The sequence below is a fragment of the Peromyscus californicus genome, unplaced genomic scaffold (genome assembly GCF_007827085.1).
Source record: "Peromyscus californicus insignis strain IS unplaced genomic scaffold, ASM782708v3 Scaffold_6__1_contigs__length_162567912, whole genome shotgun sequence".
Classification (NCBI taxonomy): Eukaryota; Metazoa; Chordata; class Mammalia; order Rodentia; family Cricetidae; genus Peromyscus; species Peromyscus californicus.
Window position 1 is genome coordinate 75,560,767 of NW_026294584.1, and position 16,708 is coordinate 75,577,474.

At 41.8% G+C, this 16,708-nt stretch overlaps 1 protein-coding gene across 4 annotated transcripts in view; it reads left to right on the forward strand.

Annotated features, from left to right (window-relative positions):
* The window catches only part of Herc3 (HECT and RLD domain containing E3 ubiquitin protein ligase 3), a 103,915-nt gene that overhangs the window by 57,349 nt on the left and 29,858 nt on the right, over positions 1-16,708 (forward strand). For all 4 annotated transcript variants that reach the window (XM_052719161.1, XM_052719162.1, XM_052719159.1 and 1 more), the window contains 5 exons: positions 5,158-5,181; positions 5,270-5,359; positions 8,399-8,569; positions 9,702-9,845; positions 12,223-12,389. In XM_052719161.1, the coding sequence (XP_052575121.1) occupies positions 5,158-5,181; positions 5,270-5,359; positions 8,399-8,569; positions 9,702-9,845; positions 12,223-12,389 (596 nt within the window). The remainder of the gene's footprint in view (positions 1-5,157; positions 5,182-5,269; positions 5,360-8,398; positions 8,570-9,701; positions 9,846-12,222; positions 12,390-16,708) is intronic.

Here is a 16,708-nt window from a genome sequence, read left to right on the forward strand (position 1 = left end):
CTCTGAGTAGAGGTGCTTAAATGAACAATTTTACCAGTTTCTTTCTGTGATAAACAAAGGTGATGAGGTAAACACACATCTTACCAGATCTCAACATTCATCTCCTCTTTGGTAATTAAAGCCATTACTGCAACAGGGTAGAAAATTAGCTGGAGTTAGTGTGTGACTTTTTATGCTTTCTGTGGAAGTTTTTCTATTGTACAGTGTAGTTAGAAATTGAAGTTTAAGTTTCTTGATGTCGTGAGGCTTTGCTTTAAATACTAATGGCATTTCATATTGTTTTTATTTTAATTACTTTAAAAAATAGTGAGTAATTGGTTTGCTGTATTAATATTTCAACCTAGTACTAGCATAGTATATAAGACAGAGCACATTCTAAGAGAACTGGCACTTGTGGGGATCCCTGCAAATGCTAATGCCTGCAGAGAAATGAATCCTGGAGAGGCAACAAAGAAACTCAGTTCAGCGCACCTTAGCCTGGCTGGTTCAAACTTCTGTAGTCTGATGCCAGGGCAGTTTTTTTAGACACACTTAAGTACATGCAGTACAATTTTGGAAAAAAGATTTCCTGGTAACAATTATCTCAGCCCCATGTGCATAATAAGTTTAAGGCATGACTGCATCGAAACTTCTTTGCAAAGTGCATGTGACCTCACGTGAAGATGGGTTCTTTAGCTTAAGGGCCTAGGATTTGGTGTGGTCTCTCACCTAGAAAGCGCGTTGGTCAGCAGGCTATAAAGTACACGTGACATCTCCTCTAAGGATGGGTTCTGTTGCCTGAGAAACAAAGTTAAGGATAGAGGTCTAGGGAGGGAAAGTCTGGGAAAAACATTCTGGGGATTTGGGTGAGGTCAGGCTCTCCAGATAGCAAAGGTGAAGGTCATTAACACCACTCCCAGCCTTCTGGGTGAAAAACAGTGTGTATTTCCTCCCTTGAGAAAGCCCTGTGTGAGTAGCATTCCTGGTTTCTCCAGGGTTTATCTGTGAGCACTTATGCCTTCCACAGGCGTGGTAGAGCACACCTTTAATCCCAGCACTTTGGGAGGCAGAGGCAGGCAGATCTTTGTGAGTTTAAGACCTGCCTGGTCCATAGAGGGAGTGGGGCTATATAACAAAACTTTATCCATTTAAAAAAAAAAAAAAAAAAAAAAAAAGACAAAAAAAGGACTGGATTAAAATTCCAGCCTTGATCTGCTGCCTTTGGCCTTAGACTACTCAGTTAATTTCTTTAGACCTGGCATTCTCATTTGGCAATGGGAGTTGTGACAGTATATGAGGATTAGTGGGGCCACTGCAGTGCCTGGCACATCTGGAGCCTCCAGGGACTGTTTTTCACAAGCAGCTCTTGAACACTTCCACATATTATTACCTGGACTAGCCACTGGGATGGAACACAGCCTTATGTTTATCTACCTTGACTGGTAAAGCACAAAGATGATTCTGAAGTGACCGGCTTGGTTCATTTTAAGAAGCAGCAACAGTGGATTATTTTATTTGCTAATAATGTACCCTAGTCTTCATTTGAAAACTAAAAAGCATACAGATGAATGTCCCTGTCGGCTCCCATAGAGGGCAGTGCAAGTGAGGCATTCAGTGGTTTGCAAAAGGCCTTCAGAGACGAAATGTGAGAAATCTTGACATCTTGCTGTTTCATAGACTCTGAAAAATGAATTTATGCCATAGATGCAACTCTGTTGCAGGCAGAGACCTTGAAATACGGTTCACTGGTAGCATGGAACCTGTAGTTTGTGAGACTCATTTCTGGGGAATGGGTACCCCGGGATAAACAGCATTGTAAGAGGTGATCAATTCAATGGTAAATTCAAAATAGTTTGCTATATTAGCATGAGAGTGAGTCAGACCGACCTGCGTATGTGTGCACTGACCTGCATTATGTGTTCCAGACTTGGTTCCGCTGGGCTGGGATTGTCTCTTGTGTTTCTCAGTGTAGAGAAATGTTCCAAGATCCCTAAAGGAATATAGTTCTAAGGGATCAATAGGATGGATTTTAATTATTGTTGCAGTTAAATGATTTCATTTAAATACACATAAACACGAAAGGAAGTATAGTTCTTATTCATACAAGATACATAAGCCAAATTAAATGTACACATTAAGTAAGAAAATATTATAGTCAGTCACATGCTTATGAGTGTCATGGACTCAGTGTAGTGAGCTGGCGTGTACCCCCCAGAAACGAATGTTCCAGCATTGTAGATGAGGACTACAGCCACCAGGCCCAGGCAGGGCTCAGAGCTCTCTCGCAGGCCTTCAGGGATGACTCGGCTTTTTTCTCCCTGCGCTGTTAAATCTTATTATGCAGCAAACTAGGGAAGTATTGACTTTTTCCTTAGTAAACAGAGCATCTACCAGGCAAAAAAAAATGGCTCTTTCTTTTCCCACTGTGCTTGTACAGTTAGGAGTTTACAACCCACCCGTGCCTTTATTAACAGATAAGTGTAAATTGGGTAATAACACACAATAAGAAGAGATCTTTCAGAATGTGTTTTTATTTTGTTTAGAAAATCATTTAAAAACACAGGACATTCTAGAAGACATTAAAGCATCAGCAGCATGTCGGATCTCTAAGCATGAATAATGTGTTCATTGTTTTCTTTTGACAAATGTTGGAGATCAAGATGATCTTTATTGCTGGTTTTTGCGTTTCTGTTAATAATATTTATTGCATAACTATCACGAACATACCATGCTAGAAACATAGATGGACATGTTTGTGTCTTTCCACAGTGTCCGTTTATTGATTAGCAATAGATTCCCATTTATGGTTATTTTCCACATTGCTGTGACTAAATGCCTGAAAAAAGCAACTTAAAGGTGTTCCGAGGGATGCAGTCCCTCCTGGTGGCGGAGACATGCTGTGGGAACAGCTGGCTCTACAGCATCTTTCAGGAAGTCAGTCATAGATGGCTTTCTTTTTTGAGATTAGGGTCTTCTGTAGCCCAGGCTGGGCTGGAACTCACTATGTATCCCTGCTTCCACCTCTGAGTGCCAGGATTATAAGCATGCACCATCATGCTCTCTATGTAGTGCTGGGAATCAAACTCAAGACTTTATATGTGCAAGACATGCACTCTACTGAGCTGTACCCCTAGTCTGACATTCTCATTTTTTATTCTGGCCAGGATCCCACCACATAGAACGATGCCGTCCACTTCTAGGGTGGGTCATTGCCCCTCTTAACACCCTTACCAATATATTCAAAGGTCTGCCTTTCTGAAGATTGTAAATTGACCAAAAGAGCTAGCTATCATGTGATAGCAGACCATTACTAGCAAATTACAAGTTCTTTTATTCTAATCTAATTACTAGTATTCCTTTCGAAATCCCAGATTACATTGTACACAGTATGCATGCAGGTTACATAATGGCTACAGAAGAGTTCAAAAAGTCACAGAGTGCAGAGGCGTTATGGGAAGCAGATGCAGAGAACTGTATTACAGGTGCCTCCGGGGTTGCCGAACCCAACTGGATTGTTGCTGGAGGCCAGCAGAACTGAGCCATAGGGTTGAAAATGAGTCATAGCATGGAGCCCAGCTGCAGGGTTATAGGATCATTAAGGTGAGGCACAGGACCTGGTCCAGATAGATGGGTAAACAGACAAGTGGACAGATGGTTGGATGGACAAATAGCAACTCAAAATAGGCCATGGCAAACAGTCGGGACTGAGCTGAGCTGACGTGGGCTATGGCTGAGCTGCGCTGAAGCCCCAGGGATAGCGGGGAGTTCTCTGTCTGGCAGTCCCTTGAAATGCTCACAGGGTGCTCTGTGAGTGGGATCCTATTACTTTATTGTTAAGATACCCTTCTTTTTGTGGGGTCCAGGGAAGTATGTTATACTTTTGTTGGTCTGTCATGCTTAATAAGTTCTTGGGCCTGATTTTGTGCATATAGTTTTAATTCCACCATGTGCTCGTGTTCATAACCTGTGTTGACAAGTGCTGTCTACTCCTGTAAATCATTTATCAGTCTACACCTCATGGACCGTCCCGGACAGGTGGTGGCAGCGTCCTTGTCATCCTGCCTTGTGTTTACACTCAGAATGAAGCCAGCTGATGCTTTGTAAAATGGAGTCCCCCCAGGCAAGACAAAACTGAGAGCCGCTGCTGCTCGCAGTATGGAGGAATTTAGTGCAGTGTACAGCCTGATCTCCACAAATAACATTTTTTTTTTCAGAAGTTTTCCTGACAGAAAAGCAATAATGTACCTGTTACATGCATTTCATCGTGGCTGAATTTGTTTACTATGACTCAGAATCATAGAATCATCTTCCAAATTTATAGAGCAGATTTTTTTTAATTAATTAATTAATTATTAATTAATTTATTTATTTTGTTTTTTTGAGACAGGGTTTCTCTGTGTAGTTTTGGTGCCTGTCCTGGATCTCACTCTGTAGACCAGGCTGGCCTCGAACTCACAGAGATCTTCCTGGCTCTGCCTCCCGAGTGCTGGGATTAAAGGCGTGTGCCACCACCGCCTGGCCTTATAGAGCAGCTTTTATGGGCAAAATACTTTGATCTAGTATGAGCATTACTGTTGGCTTCTCTAAGCACATGCGCAGGAGGCAGAGAAAACATTCCTTGTATGCCAGGTTGAGCAGCTGTCACTGGAATTCAAGTGTTATCCTCACATTTGCCATGTAGCCCAGGCTAGCCTCCAGCTGGCAGTTCTCCCACCTGAGCCTCACAGGTGTGAGGAGCATAGGCACATGCCACTCTGCCAACTGGAGTTAGATTTCTTACAGCGAGAATTCAATCAGTTCTGTGAATTACGAAGAACCAGTAACTCACCTTAAAAATCTTGTATCTTTAAGAAATTTTTGCTCAGAGAAACTGTGGTCAGTGTGTAAAATAAAGAAAAAAAAGTTAAACAATTTTAAAAGAAAAAAAGAGGTTTTGCTCTTTTTTAAGATTTTTGTTCTTTTTTTTTTCAGTCTGTGTCCATCAAAACATCTTTTTTTTCTTATCAAAACATTGTCACCTATTGAAACGGTATTAGGTTGATGACTGAAAAACCAGATAATGTGAAAAGATTTGTTATATATATTTTATATTTGGGGGGAGGATGTTAAAATTGTGCTTTTATAATTCAAGTAAGAGTCTGTCTTTTTTTTTTGTCTTTTTTTTGTTTTTTTCCACAGAAGAACAGAGCGTCTATCATACAGGTAAATGATGCCTTTTGGACATACTGATGTATCTCCAGTGTTCTCTGTAGATTTCTGTAATAACACATGCCGACATGTTTTCTTCTAGGATACTGTAACCCTTTGCGCCTACCCTTTCGTCTTCGATGCCCAAGCCAAAACCAAAATGCTGCAGACCGATGCGGAGTTACAGATGCAGGTAGCACTAACGTTTTCAGGGTCATTTCCTCCTTTTACTTCTTCTCGTGGTCCACATTCAGTTGTTTTATGTATATGCAACTCCCAGGTCACAGTCTTATTAGTGAGGAAAGTCAGGGCAGGAACTGGAACAGAGATCATGGAGGAACACTGCTTACTGGTTTGCTCTCTGTGGCCTACTCGGCTTCTTTCTTTTTGTGTGTTTTTAGTTCTAATAGTTATTTGTATATAAAAATTATTTGTATTAAATTTTCATTAAAATATAATTTTATTATTTCCCCTCTTCTCTTTTCTCCCTACTGCTGTGGGATGTTCTGTATGGCAAATGTGTTGCTAATTAGTCAATAAATAAAACACTGATTGGCCATTGGCTAGGCAGGAAGTATAGGCGGGACAAGGAGGAGAATAAAGCTGGGAAGTGGAAGGCTGAGTCAGAGAGACACTGCCAGCCACCACAATGACAAACAGCATGTGAAGATGCCGGTAAGCCACGAGCCATGTGGCAAGGTATAGATTAATGGAAATGGATTAATTTAAGCTGTAAGAACAGTTAGCAAGAAGCCTGCCACGGCCATACAGTTTGTAACCAATATAAGTCTCTGTGTTTACTTGGTCAGGTTTGGGCGGCTGTGGGACTGGCAGGTGAGAGAGATTTGTCCTGACTGTGGGCCAGGCAGGAAAACTCTAGCAACACCCTACTTTCTTAAATGACCCAGGACCACCTGCCCAGGGATAGTATCACCCACAGTAGACTGGGCCCACCCACATCAATCATTAGTCAAAATGCTCCAGACATGGCCATAGCAATTGAAGTTGAGGCTCCCTCTTCCCAGGTGACTCTAGTTCATGTCAAAATAAATAAAGAAACAAACAATAAACAACAACCAAAAAACTAATTCAAGATACTCCTGTGGAATGTTAACTGACAAGGATTTTTCTCCCATTTTTTTTCAGCTATTTTATTTTAATTTTATGTGTACATGAGTATTTGCCTGACTGTGTGTCTGTGCACCACATGCATATTTGGTGCCCAGTGGGCCCAGAAGAGGGCGTCAGATCCCCTGGGACCAGAGTCATGAGGATGCATGGGTCTCCTGGAAGAGCAACCTGTGTTCTGAACCACTGAGCCATATCTCTAGCCCCTTGGCTGTCTGCTGGTTGCTTTGCTGTGCAAAAGACTTTTTTATGCAGCTCCATCAGTGAATTCTTGGGATTATTTTTTGTGAAAGCTGTTGACAGTATCTCCATTTTGAAGTCGTTTTTGACCTACCTTTTCCTCTAGTGTTTTTCAAGTCTTACATTAAATTTACTTTGATCTATTTTGAGTTGATTTTTGTACAGGGATGAAAGATTTAGATCTAGGGTCTTTTTTTGTTTTTGTTTTTGTTTTCTTTTCATGTGAATATCCAGCTTTACCAATACCATTTGAAAAGGCTATCTTTTTTTTCTAATGTATGTTTTTGACATCTTTGTCAAAGATGAGGCGTCAGTAGCTATGTGGGTTTATTTTGGTAATCTGAAATTTTTTTCTTTATTCTTCTGCACAAACTATATTAAATCATACTGTTATAGGGTTGTTTAATATGCAAATTATATTAATATACAGAAAACAATGTGATTTTGAAAAATGATTTTGATGTAGATTGTATTGAATCTCAATATTGCTTTGGGAGAATGGTTGTTTTTGTTGTATCAGTTCTGTTTATCTTCTGGGGTTGTTTTCATGTTTTCCCCCCTACCTTAAACATTTCTTTGTCAAGGTCTTTCACCTCCTGAGTTGAGTTTCTTTCCACGCTAGTTTTGTGTTCACTATGTAATCAAGGTTACTTTGAATACTGGACTTTCTCCAGGCCCCTGTTGCTTAGATTACAGGTGTGTACCACCATGCCAGGTTCAGTAATTTTATGTTCAACGCATATTTATTGTAGACTTGGAGTCATAGCTATTTTCTGTTTCTGCCAGGTAGTAAACACTTGAGGCTTTGTGGACCCTGTGTCTCCATTAAGAACCATTTAACTCTTTTGTAGATGGCAGACTCAGAAAAGAAAAACGGAGTTAAACAAACCTAAGAACATCAAAACATCCCAAAATCAAAGCAAAACTTTATGTATATTTAAAAGCTTGATTTTTTTTTTTTTTTGGTCTCTCGAGACAGGATTTCTCTGTGTAGCTTTGGAGCCTGTCCTGGATCTCGCTCTGTAGCCCAGGCTGGCCTCGAACTCACAGAGATCCGCCTGTCTCTGCCTCCTGAGTGCTGGGATTAAAGGCGTGCACCACCACCGCCCGGCAAAAGCTTGAATTTTATATAATTTTTGTATTGTAAATATTACCCCTCAAGCATTTAAAATGTTAGAAAACCATTATTAGCACAAGAGTTATGCAAAACCAGGCCCTAGGCTGTGGGGCCACAATTTGCAGACCTGATGCAAAGGGGATAATCAAATGGAACTTGGTGGTCTTTAATGAATCCAAAGAGGTTTGTTTAATAGTTTGATTTTATTATAAAATATATTTTGTTTGAATGTATATAAAGATATTGGTGAATTAGCAATGCAGGTCTACTAAGCCCTCCTGTTAATGGATATGTCTTCATTTGTCTTTCTGTCTCTCCATTTCTTTTTATCTTTCTCCAGTCTTGTGTCTATGTATGTCTGCTTTCATATGAATACAGCTATGACATTGTTGAGTTGCTGGTTTCCTAGTGAAATGGACATTTTTCACAGTGACTGTTGGTATCTTTTTCTGCTATTTTGAGAATCGTGTTTTCATGTACTCTGCCATAATTCTTCAAGCACGTTGTTACTTTATTCTTGATGAGTTGAAATCACTTTTCTGAGCCTAGTTATTTTGATCCTGTGACTTCAGGTAATCTTGTTGTGTCCATATTGGAAAGGTTGATGTGACCTGTAAACCTAAGTAGTGAAAAAGTTAAGGTTTTGGAGAAAAGGCCAAATGGAAATGGCAGTCAGTGTCTGTGCTTCCGAGATTGTCCATCCGGGCCGTGCGCTGTGTTCAAAGTGGTTTGATTATTCTGTTCCAGGTGGCAGTCAATGGAGCCAACCTGCAGAATGTCTTCATGCTTCTCACCCTGGAGCCTCTGCTGGCCAGAAGCCCCTTCCTGGTCCTTCATGTCCGCAGGAACCACCTTGTTGGAGATGCCCTGAGAGAGCTGAGCATTCATTCTGACATTGACCTGAAGAAACCTCTCAAAGTGAGCCAATTGAGTGTACTCCTCTTGTTCCTTCATGAGCACATGGCAGCAGAGATCTTGCTGAGATGCAGAGGGCAGCCATTCGTCATTGGCTCCAACCTTTTTACAAGAATCTAATCACCTCCTTTTGTCAAATCACCAGGAGGAACATTTCATTGGAGCATCAGATTAAATGCTCTTGGGTTGTTGAGAGATAATTGGGCTATGCTTCGACTGTCTGGAGCGTGCCTGCTCTAGACTACCAAAAACAGTCATATAAGACATAACTTTGACAAAACACAACAACTAAGATCTCACCTAGCAAGGTTAGGATGTCCAGGATCTAAGAGACAGAAGAAGGTCAGGGAGAAATGGAGAGATGGAAATGTGTGAAGTCATCTGCAAAGCTGTTGGCTTCCTAGTATAGGCAAGTTTAGCAATATGTAATTAGTGATAAAATATCTCTTCCCATAGACTGTGCATTAGTGCATAAGACTGCCTACTATGCTCTAGGCTCTGTGTGAAACGTGGTTATGCAGCAAGTTTCCCGAGAAATAAATAAGGAATGACTTGAAGTTGTTGAAGATTAAATGACTTCTATCTCTGTTGCAAATCACTTCATAAATGCTGGTTTCAGAAGTTTCGGAACCACAGTCGGCAACAGATTGAACTGATTATCTCACGTTGTTACTGTCTCCAAAATGTTCTTATAAGGACACATAGACACAACTCTAATCCCAGCTAATCAGGAGGCTGCAGTAGAGGAATGGGACGTTCACAGGCATTCCTGACAGCTTGGTTAGATTTGATCTCAGAATGAAGTGTAACAAGGACTGGACGCGTAGCTCAGTGGGAGAGTGCTGGATTCACTTGTGTGTGTCCCCGTGAAAGAGGACTTGTTGAGCACTTGGTTGCCATGTGTATAGCTCCTGTTCAACTACTAGAACCACACACATAAAAAAGAGACTTTTAAAAAGCCCTAATAATCCTACCTGTCTATCTGGTTGTTCTCCCTAGAACTTCCAGGTTTTATTACACACAGCCCCTGTTTTCAGTCAGTTATTCAGACAGGGCTGTTGCTTGGTAGCATAGTTGAGTCTTAGGCTGGCCATTGCTTTCCCTGAAGTATTCATTTCTGTTTTCATGTTTCAAGGTGATCTTTGATGGGGAAGAAGCAGTCGATGCTGGTGGTGTTACAAAGGAGTTCTTTCTTTTGCTGTTAAAAGAACTTTTGAATCCCATCTATGGGATGTTTACCTACTATCAAGATTCACATCTCTTGTGGTTTTCAGATACAGTAAGTTCATAATGTCACAATTCAGGACACTGTTTGCACTAAACTTCCCGTTTATTGTCAGACTAGCCCCTTGGTTTCTAACATTGCAAAATTAACCATTAAAATGCCTAACACGTCCAGCCTTCAGACTGGACCTGCTTTCAAGACTCATAGTGCATTTTGTTAGCCATGAGCCGCCATGCCATTTCTAGTAGGTCAGATCCGGGCCATAGTATCCATGAAGGGCAAAAGGAAAAGTCTGATAAAGAAATTAGTTTTAGGGGCTGGAGAGATGGCTCAGTGATTAAAAGCACTGGGTACTCTTACATAGGATCCAGGTTTGATTCCAAACATCCACATGATGCTTCACAGCCATCTGTAACCCCAATTCTAGGGGATGCTCTCTCTGGCCTCTTCAGGCATCAAGCATGCATGTGTACACAGACATGCATGTAGGCAAAACACTCAGACACATAACAAGCCAAAATAATTTAAAAGATTAGTTTAGCTCTCCCTGTTCTCTGTAATAGCACAGGATCCAGGTGAGAGGGGGAACCCACATGGAACGCCACATGTTTGGGCAGTGGATGCACACTGACCTGGTCAGCTCAGGTATTAGAGCAACTCACAGGCCAGACACTAGTGTTTTCCAATGCTAGATATATTATGGGTTCTTTGAGCATTAAGATAAATGAGAAAAAAAAATACCACCTACTATATGGTCTGTGGGCCAAGGCAGAAGAAATCCTGAATTGTAAATGCCAGAGAATGAGTTAGGAAAAAGCAACCCTTGGGTACTGGAAACTTTGGCCGAGGGATTGAATAAGTCAGGCTTCTCTAGAGGACCAGCACCAACAAGATGAATATGGATTATATAAAGGTTTTATTAGACTGAGTAGTCAACAGTGGATGTCTGTATGGTAGAACAGCTGGTCAGTCCTTGAGACTGGATGCTTTAGCAGTTCTAGTTTGGTGGGAAGGCCTGGAGGATTCCTGGAGACCACTGCTTTTTAGTCTACAGTAGAACCCAAAGAAGCTGGAGTTTGATGGTTGCAGCAGCAGCAGCAGCAGCAGCAGTAGACAATCTCAACAAGACAGAAAAGCAACAAGACAGTTTGCTTTTCCCCCAGAACTCTGAAAGGTTCCACCAGCTCTGTGGGAGGGTCTTTGCTCTCAGCTAATCCTTCCTAGAAATGCCCTCATAAACCCACCCCGATGTATGTCTCTTAGTTAATTCCAACCAGGTTAACAAGATTCATCATCACAGAGACCCAGAAACATGTTGATCTAGGTATCAAATAGACCTGAGCATTGATGTCCATTGCCTGGACATCTCTATAGTGCTGGGTAAACCAGGTTTCAATAACACAGATAAGAAGCACAGGATAGGCTGGTCTGGAACCAAACTAAGAGTCAATGAAATGGAAGTGATGGGATGATCCTAATCAGAGTATGATGGCATGATGGGATCATCCTTTACAACTAATAAATTCTATCTAAAAGGCCAGGAAAATGCTTTAGTGAAAAGTTTAAAAAGAGAGAAAGAAAAAAATGGTTTTATATTGTGTTGGGCATTGGTAGTACCATATATATTCATTTTTTGGTTTTTGAGACAGGGTTTCTCTCTGTAACAGTCTTGGTTGTCCTGGAACTCGCTTTGTAGATCATGCTGGCCTCAAACTCTCAGAGATCCACCTGCCTCTTCCTCACAAGTGCTGGGATTAAAGGTGTGCGCCACTCCGCCCGGCCATATATATTCTTTTAATGATGGTAGTTTGTGTTTGAATATGTACACATAGACTTTTATTTTTTTTTAAAAAAAATTCAGTAGGAGAGCTAAGTTTTAGATGCTATTGCTAGAGTTGGGGGTGTGGCTTTATGGTAGAGCACTAATCTAGCATGCATTAGTACCTGGTTTAGATTTCCTGCATTTTAGGGACTCCTATTTCATCCAGCCTATAATTTAGGGATTTGGGGCTCCTAGAGTTTTCTCCTTAGATTTATTGTCCTCAATGATAGTAGCTAGTCATCTGATGATTGAAGTTAAAATTCACTAATAAAGATTCACTTCATGTACTTAGTCAACACATGTAGCCAGTGGTTACGGTCAGGGCTGGTGCAGAATCGAAGGGTTCCATCATCACAGAACGGTCTCTGAAGCGCCCTGCTGGAGACAATAGGCAGCTGTTTCTATACCATCTGAAGAGTTACGGGTGCTTCACTTTGCATTGCATCTGTTAACAGTAACGAACTTTGATCAGGGAAGTTTCTCTGCCTCAGAGCGTAAATATAAATATGGGCTTCAATCTAATATACTGAAACATTTTGAGCAGGTGGTAGAGTATTTCGAGTCTTCCAACACTATTTCTTTCTAATACATTTACGTGCCCCCTGACAGTGTTTTGTAGAGCGCAACTGGTTTCACTTGATTGGCATAACCTGTGGACTAGCTATCTACAACTCCACTGTGGTTGATCTCCACTTCCCATTGGCTCTCTACAAGAAGTTACTGAATGTAAAACCTGGCTTGGAAGATTTAAAGGAACTGTCACCAGCTGAAGGAAGGTAAAGAGCTAAAAGTTAGGCTGCTGATGTGGGGACCCGTTCTCATTGCTCTCACACAGGGATCTTAGATGGAAAGCAACATATGTGCGAGTTTGGTTGTATTGAAGCATGTAGATTATACAGCACTTGCTTGAATCATTGCCTGTGTTACTGCATAGACAAGAGAGGAAATTAAAAGAGCGTCCTGGGGCTGGAGATGTGGCTCAGTGGTTAAGAGCATTGGTTGCTCTTTCAGAGGACCGGGCTTTGGTTCCCAGGACCCATGTGGCGTCTCACAGCCATCTGTAACTCCAGTTTCAGGGAGTCTAATGCCTTCTACAGGCACCAGGCATGCACAGACAAACACGCAGGCAAAAACAACCATACACCTAAAAGAAAGAAAGAAATCTTTAGAAAATAAAAGGGGAGGGGCACAGCTCCTCAGGAATAATCTCTGCTTTCATTATCATGTACCCACTTACCAAAAGGGAACTTTGAGCCTTGTCAGGGTCCAGAGGTAACAGTGGGGGAGATTACTGAAATGAGAGATTTTCAAAAAGTTCATTGATAGAGTGATAAAAAGTTCCTATACTATACAACTGACCCATGTAAAGAATACTTAAAATATACTTGAGTGTGTTTAAAGTTGTGTGACTGTCACTGTAGTCAACTTTTAGAACATTTTCACCACCTAAAGAACAGCAGGGCAGTTTGTTATCTTATCCCTGCTCTCCGTACTAGTAGTCCTAGGTGAACACTAGTCTGCCTTCCGCCCCCATCTGGATTTTTTTTTGTTTTGTTTTTGTTTTTTTTGAGATAAGGTGCCCTTCTGTAGCCTGGAACCAGCTGTCCTCCAACTCACAATCTTTGGCTCCTGAGTGCTGGAACTAAAATTATGTACCACCATGCTACCTACTCTGGATATTTTTAAAACGTGGAATCTTACAGTGTGGTTCATTTTGTCTATTTCACTTGGTATGTTTTCAAGATTTGCTCTGTTATAACATGAGCAGTGTTTCATTTTTTACACTGGCAGGTAATATTCCATTGTGTAACATTCTGTTGTCTGCCATACTGTTCTATGATAGGCCACTGTGTAATATTCCTTTGTACACATACATCACATTTTGTTTCTCCATTCTTCTGTTGATGGACAGTTGGAGCTTTTCAGCTTTGGAATATGAATAGTGTTGCTGAGAACATTTACCTGCAAGTTTTTGTGTAGACACAAACTTTTGTTACCTTGATGTATGCCTAGGAGTAGAACTGCTGATTCATGTGCTAATTCCATGTTTAGCTTTGTGAGGAACTATCAGAGTGCTTTTCGCAGTAGTTAAGACACATTTTTTTGTTTTGTTTTTGGAGATAAGGTTTCTCTGTAACAGCCCTAGCTGTCCTGGAACTAGCTCTGTAGACCAGGCTGGCCTCGAAATTGAGATCTACCTGTCTCTGCCTCCCAAGTGCTGCGATTAAAGGTGTGAACCACCACTGCCTGACTCAAGCCACATTTTTTTATGTTACTCTCATTTTGGGGGGAGTGAGCTCTTGAGTCCCCCTTTTCTTGAGTTTTTCGGTGTTGATTTGGGGCAGCAAACAGTTAACCACAGCTGGCTTGAGAGGGAAAGAGGGGCTTCTTTTTTTAATGGGAAAAGGTGCTGATTTTAAGTTGGGACATGGGCTGGCAGTATAGCTCAGTGGTACCACCGTGCTAGTCTAGGGTCCCAGAATCTCAGAGTTCAATCCTAGCCCCGCAAAACAACAAGCGTAGCTGCCTATAGTAATGAGCTCCTGTAATCCCAGTATGAAGGAGGCTGAGCAAGAGAACCAGGAGCTTAAAAGTAGCCCTCACATCACAGCCAGTTCAAAGCAATACTCTGTCTCAAAAAATAGTGTATTTACAGAGCATGGGGGTGTAGCCTAGGTTTAGCTCCTAGTGCCAGAAAAAAAAAATGCTTAAGGTGAAAGGAGAAGTTTCTAAGGTACCTTCTAGAAATGGGATTGCCATTTTATATATATATAAAATGCCAGTCCCAAGAACTCATGAGGAATGGAGGGGTGGGAGCATCAAGGAATTGAGAACATGGAAAAGAGCAGAGGAGACACAAGCAGTACTGATTCGCTTGGGTTGCTAGAGAAGGCTGCAGTGACAGCTCTGGCTGCTCTTGGCTCTGCAAACCTGTCTGAGAACTGGGTATCCTGCGGCATGGTTTCGTTTGTCTGCGTACTAGCGGGTTGAAGTTCCGTGGTCGGAACTTTTCCCTCCAGTGGCTCTTTTCTTTGTTCTCCCTAGAGCTCTCCGTCTGCTGATTTGCCCCATCAATTTGACATTAGCTCACACTTCTACCAGACTTTGGCTTAGTCTGTGAGAAGGGGCAGGAAGGCACAGGGCACAGCAGGCATGAAGTCCAGAGCTTGCTTTGTCGTTTCTTACCTTTTACCTTGGGAGGCCGAGGCTGGAGGGGTAGCATTTTACGATATGTTTCTCAAAAGACTGGCGTGTGAATGATTTGACCCAGCACAAGGAAAGCTGTGAAAACTGTCATGGTGCAGTCACTCTTAGGGAGGATGAGTGCGGTTCTGTCATCATGAAGGTTGTTAATGTCTGCCCTGGTTTTTTTTTTTTTTTATCAGGAACACTTAGAATCTGATTACTTTCTCTTAGAGATTATCTCTTCTCTTTAACCTTACCGGAGAAACCTGCTGAACAGACACTCACATACCCTAAAAAATAAGTACATAAATAAAATTAAAATCAATCTTTTTGAAAAATGGGCTGGCAAGATGGCTCAGCAGGTAAAGGTACTTGTGAGCACACCTGACAACGTGAGTTTGGTCCCTGGTAGGGAAGAACCTTCTCTCAGAGTTGTCCACTCACCTCCACATGCTGCTATGGCATATGTGTGCTAATAAATAAATAAATAAATATGTTTTTTAAACCTACTGAGCTTGACACCTGTGGCTAGAGTTTTCCTGCCTGGCCCACAGTCAGGACAAATCTCTCTCACCTGCCAATTGATTGTTCACAGTCAGTTACAGATTGAACTCCTGCCTGGTTCGCCATAGTAGCTCAAACACGCAGGCTGCCACTAACTTGAGAGAAACAACTAGGAACTGTTTTTAGCTCCGTTTTAGAATCTTTTTTCTCAGGTTTTAGGTGGAAACTCTTGCCCCACATTGGGCGCCATTTGTAGCTAGAGTTTTCCTGCCTGGCCCACAGTCAGGACAAATCTCTCTCACCTGCCAGTCCCACAGCCGCTCAGACCCAACCAAGTAAACACAGAGACTTATATTGCTTACAAACTGTATGGCTGTGGCAGGCTTCTTGCTAACTACTTCTTCTATCTTGAATTAACCCATTTCCATTAATCTATACCTTGCCACATGGCTCGTGGCTTACCGGCATCTTCACATGCTGTGTGTCATCATGGCGGCTGGCAGTGTCTCTCTTCCGCCTTTCTGTTCTCTCAATTCTCCTCTCTGTTAGTCCCACCCATACTTCCTGCCTGGCCACTGGCCAATCAGTGATTTATTTATTGACCAATCAGCAACACATTTGACATACAGACCATCCCACAGCAGACACTGTTGGAAGAACCGGCAGCTATGTACATGGATTTGGACAACCTAAATCAATCTCTACATTGAAGTCTTCAGCCAAGAAAGCTGTCCTAGTTAGAACTTCAAGGCACTTGGTTTCATGAATCTGGTCCAGGTTAGTCCCTGCCACCAGCAAACTGTCTCCCATCATCGTTCCCTTAATCACTCAGACTGCCTGTGTGGTATGTCCCTTTTGAAAGCTTCCAGCATCAGGAGTTTGAGGATAACGTCTTTTGTCATGTCATGTACTAAAATTATGCCATTGTACAGTGATGGCTTTCATATGCTGGCGCTGCCCCAAACATCCCATGTTTCTAGGTAGTAGATCTTTGGAGGTTTCTTCTTTGTAGTCATGAACTGAGCAGCCCATACTCAGGGAGGGAGTTCCCGGGACTTGATTTTGGTATAGAAAACGGACTAGCGAAGATTTCCCAACACCTGACTCTTCTAGTATCGGTGCCTTCACCCATTTGTCTTGTCACTTTGATAAATCTTGATAGAATTGCAGGGCTAGATTCTCTGAAGAAAAAAGTGTGAAGCAAGTCTAGTTATAATATGTTCTATTTGGAGCTGACGTATGATGATTGTTTATATAAATACTGTCTTAGTTAGCGTTTCTATTGCTGTGAAGAGACACCATGACCATGGCAACTCTTGTGAAGGAAACATTTAATTGGGGTGGTTTATGTTTTCAGAAGTTCAGTCCATTGTCATCATGGTGGGACATGGAGGCGTGTAGGCAT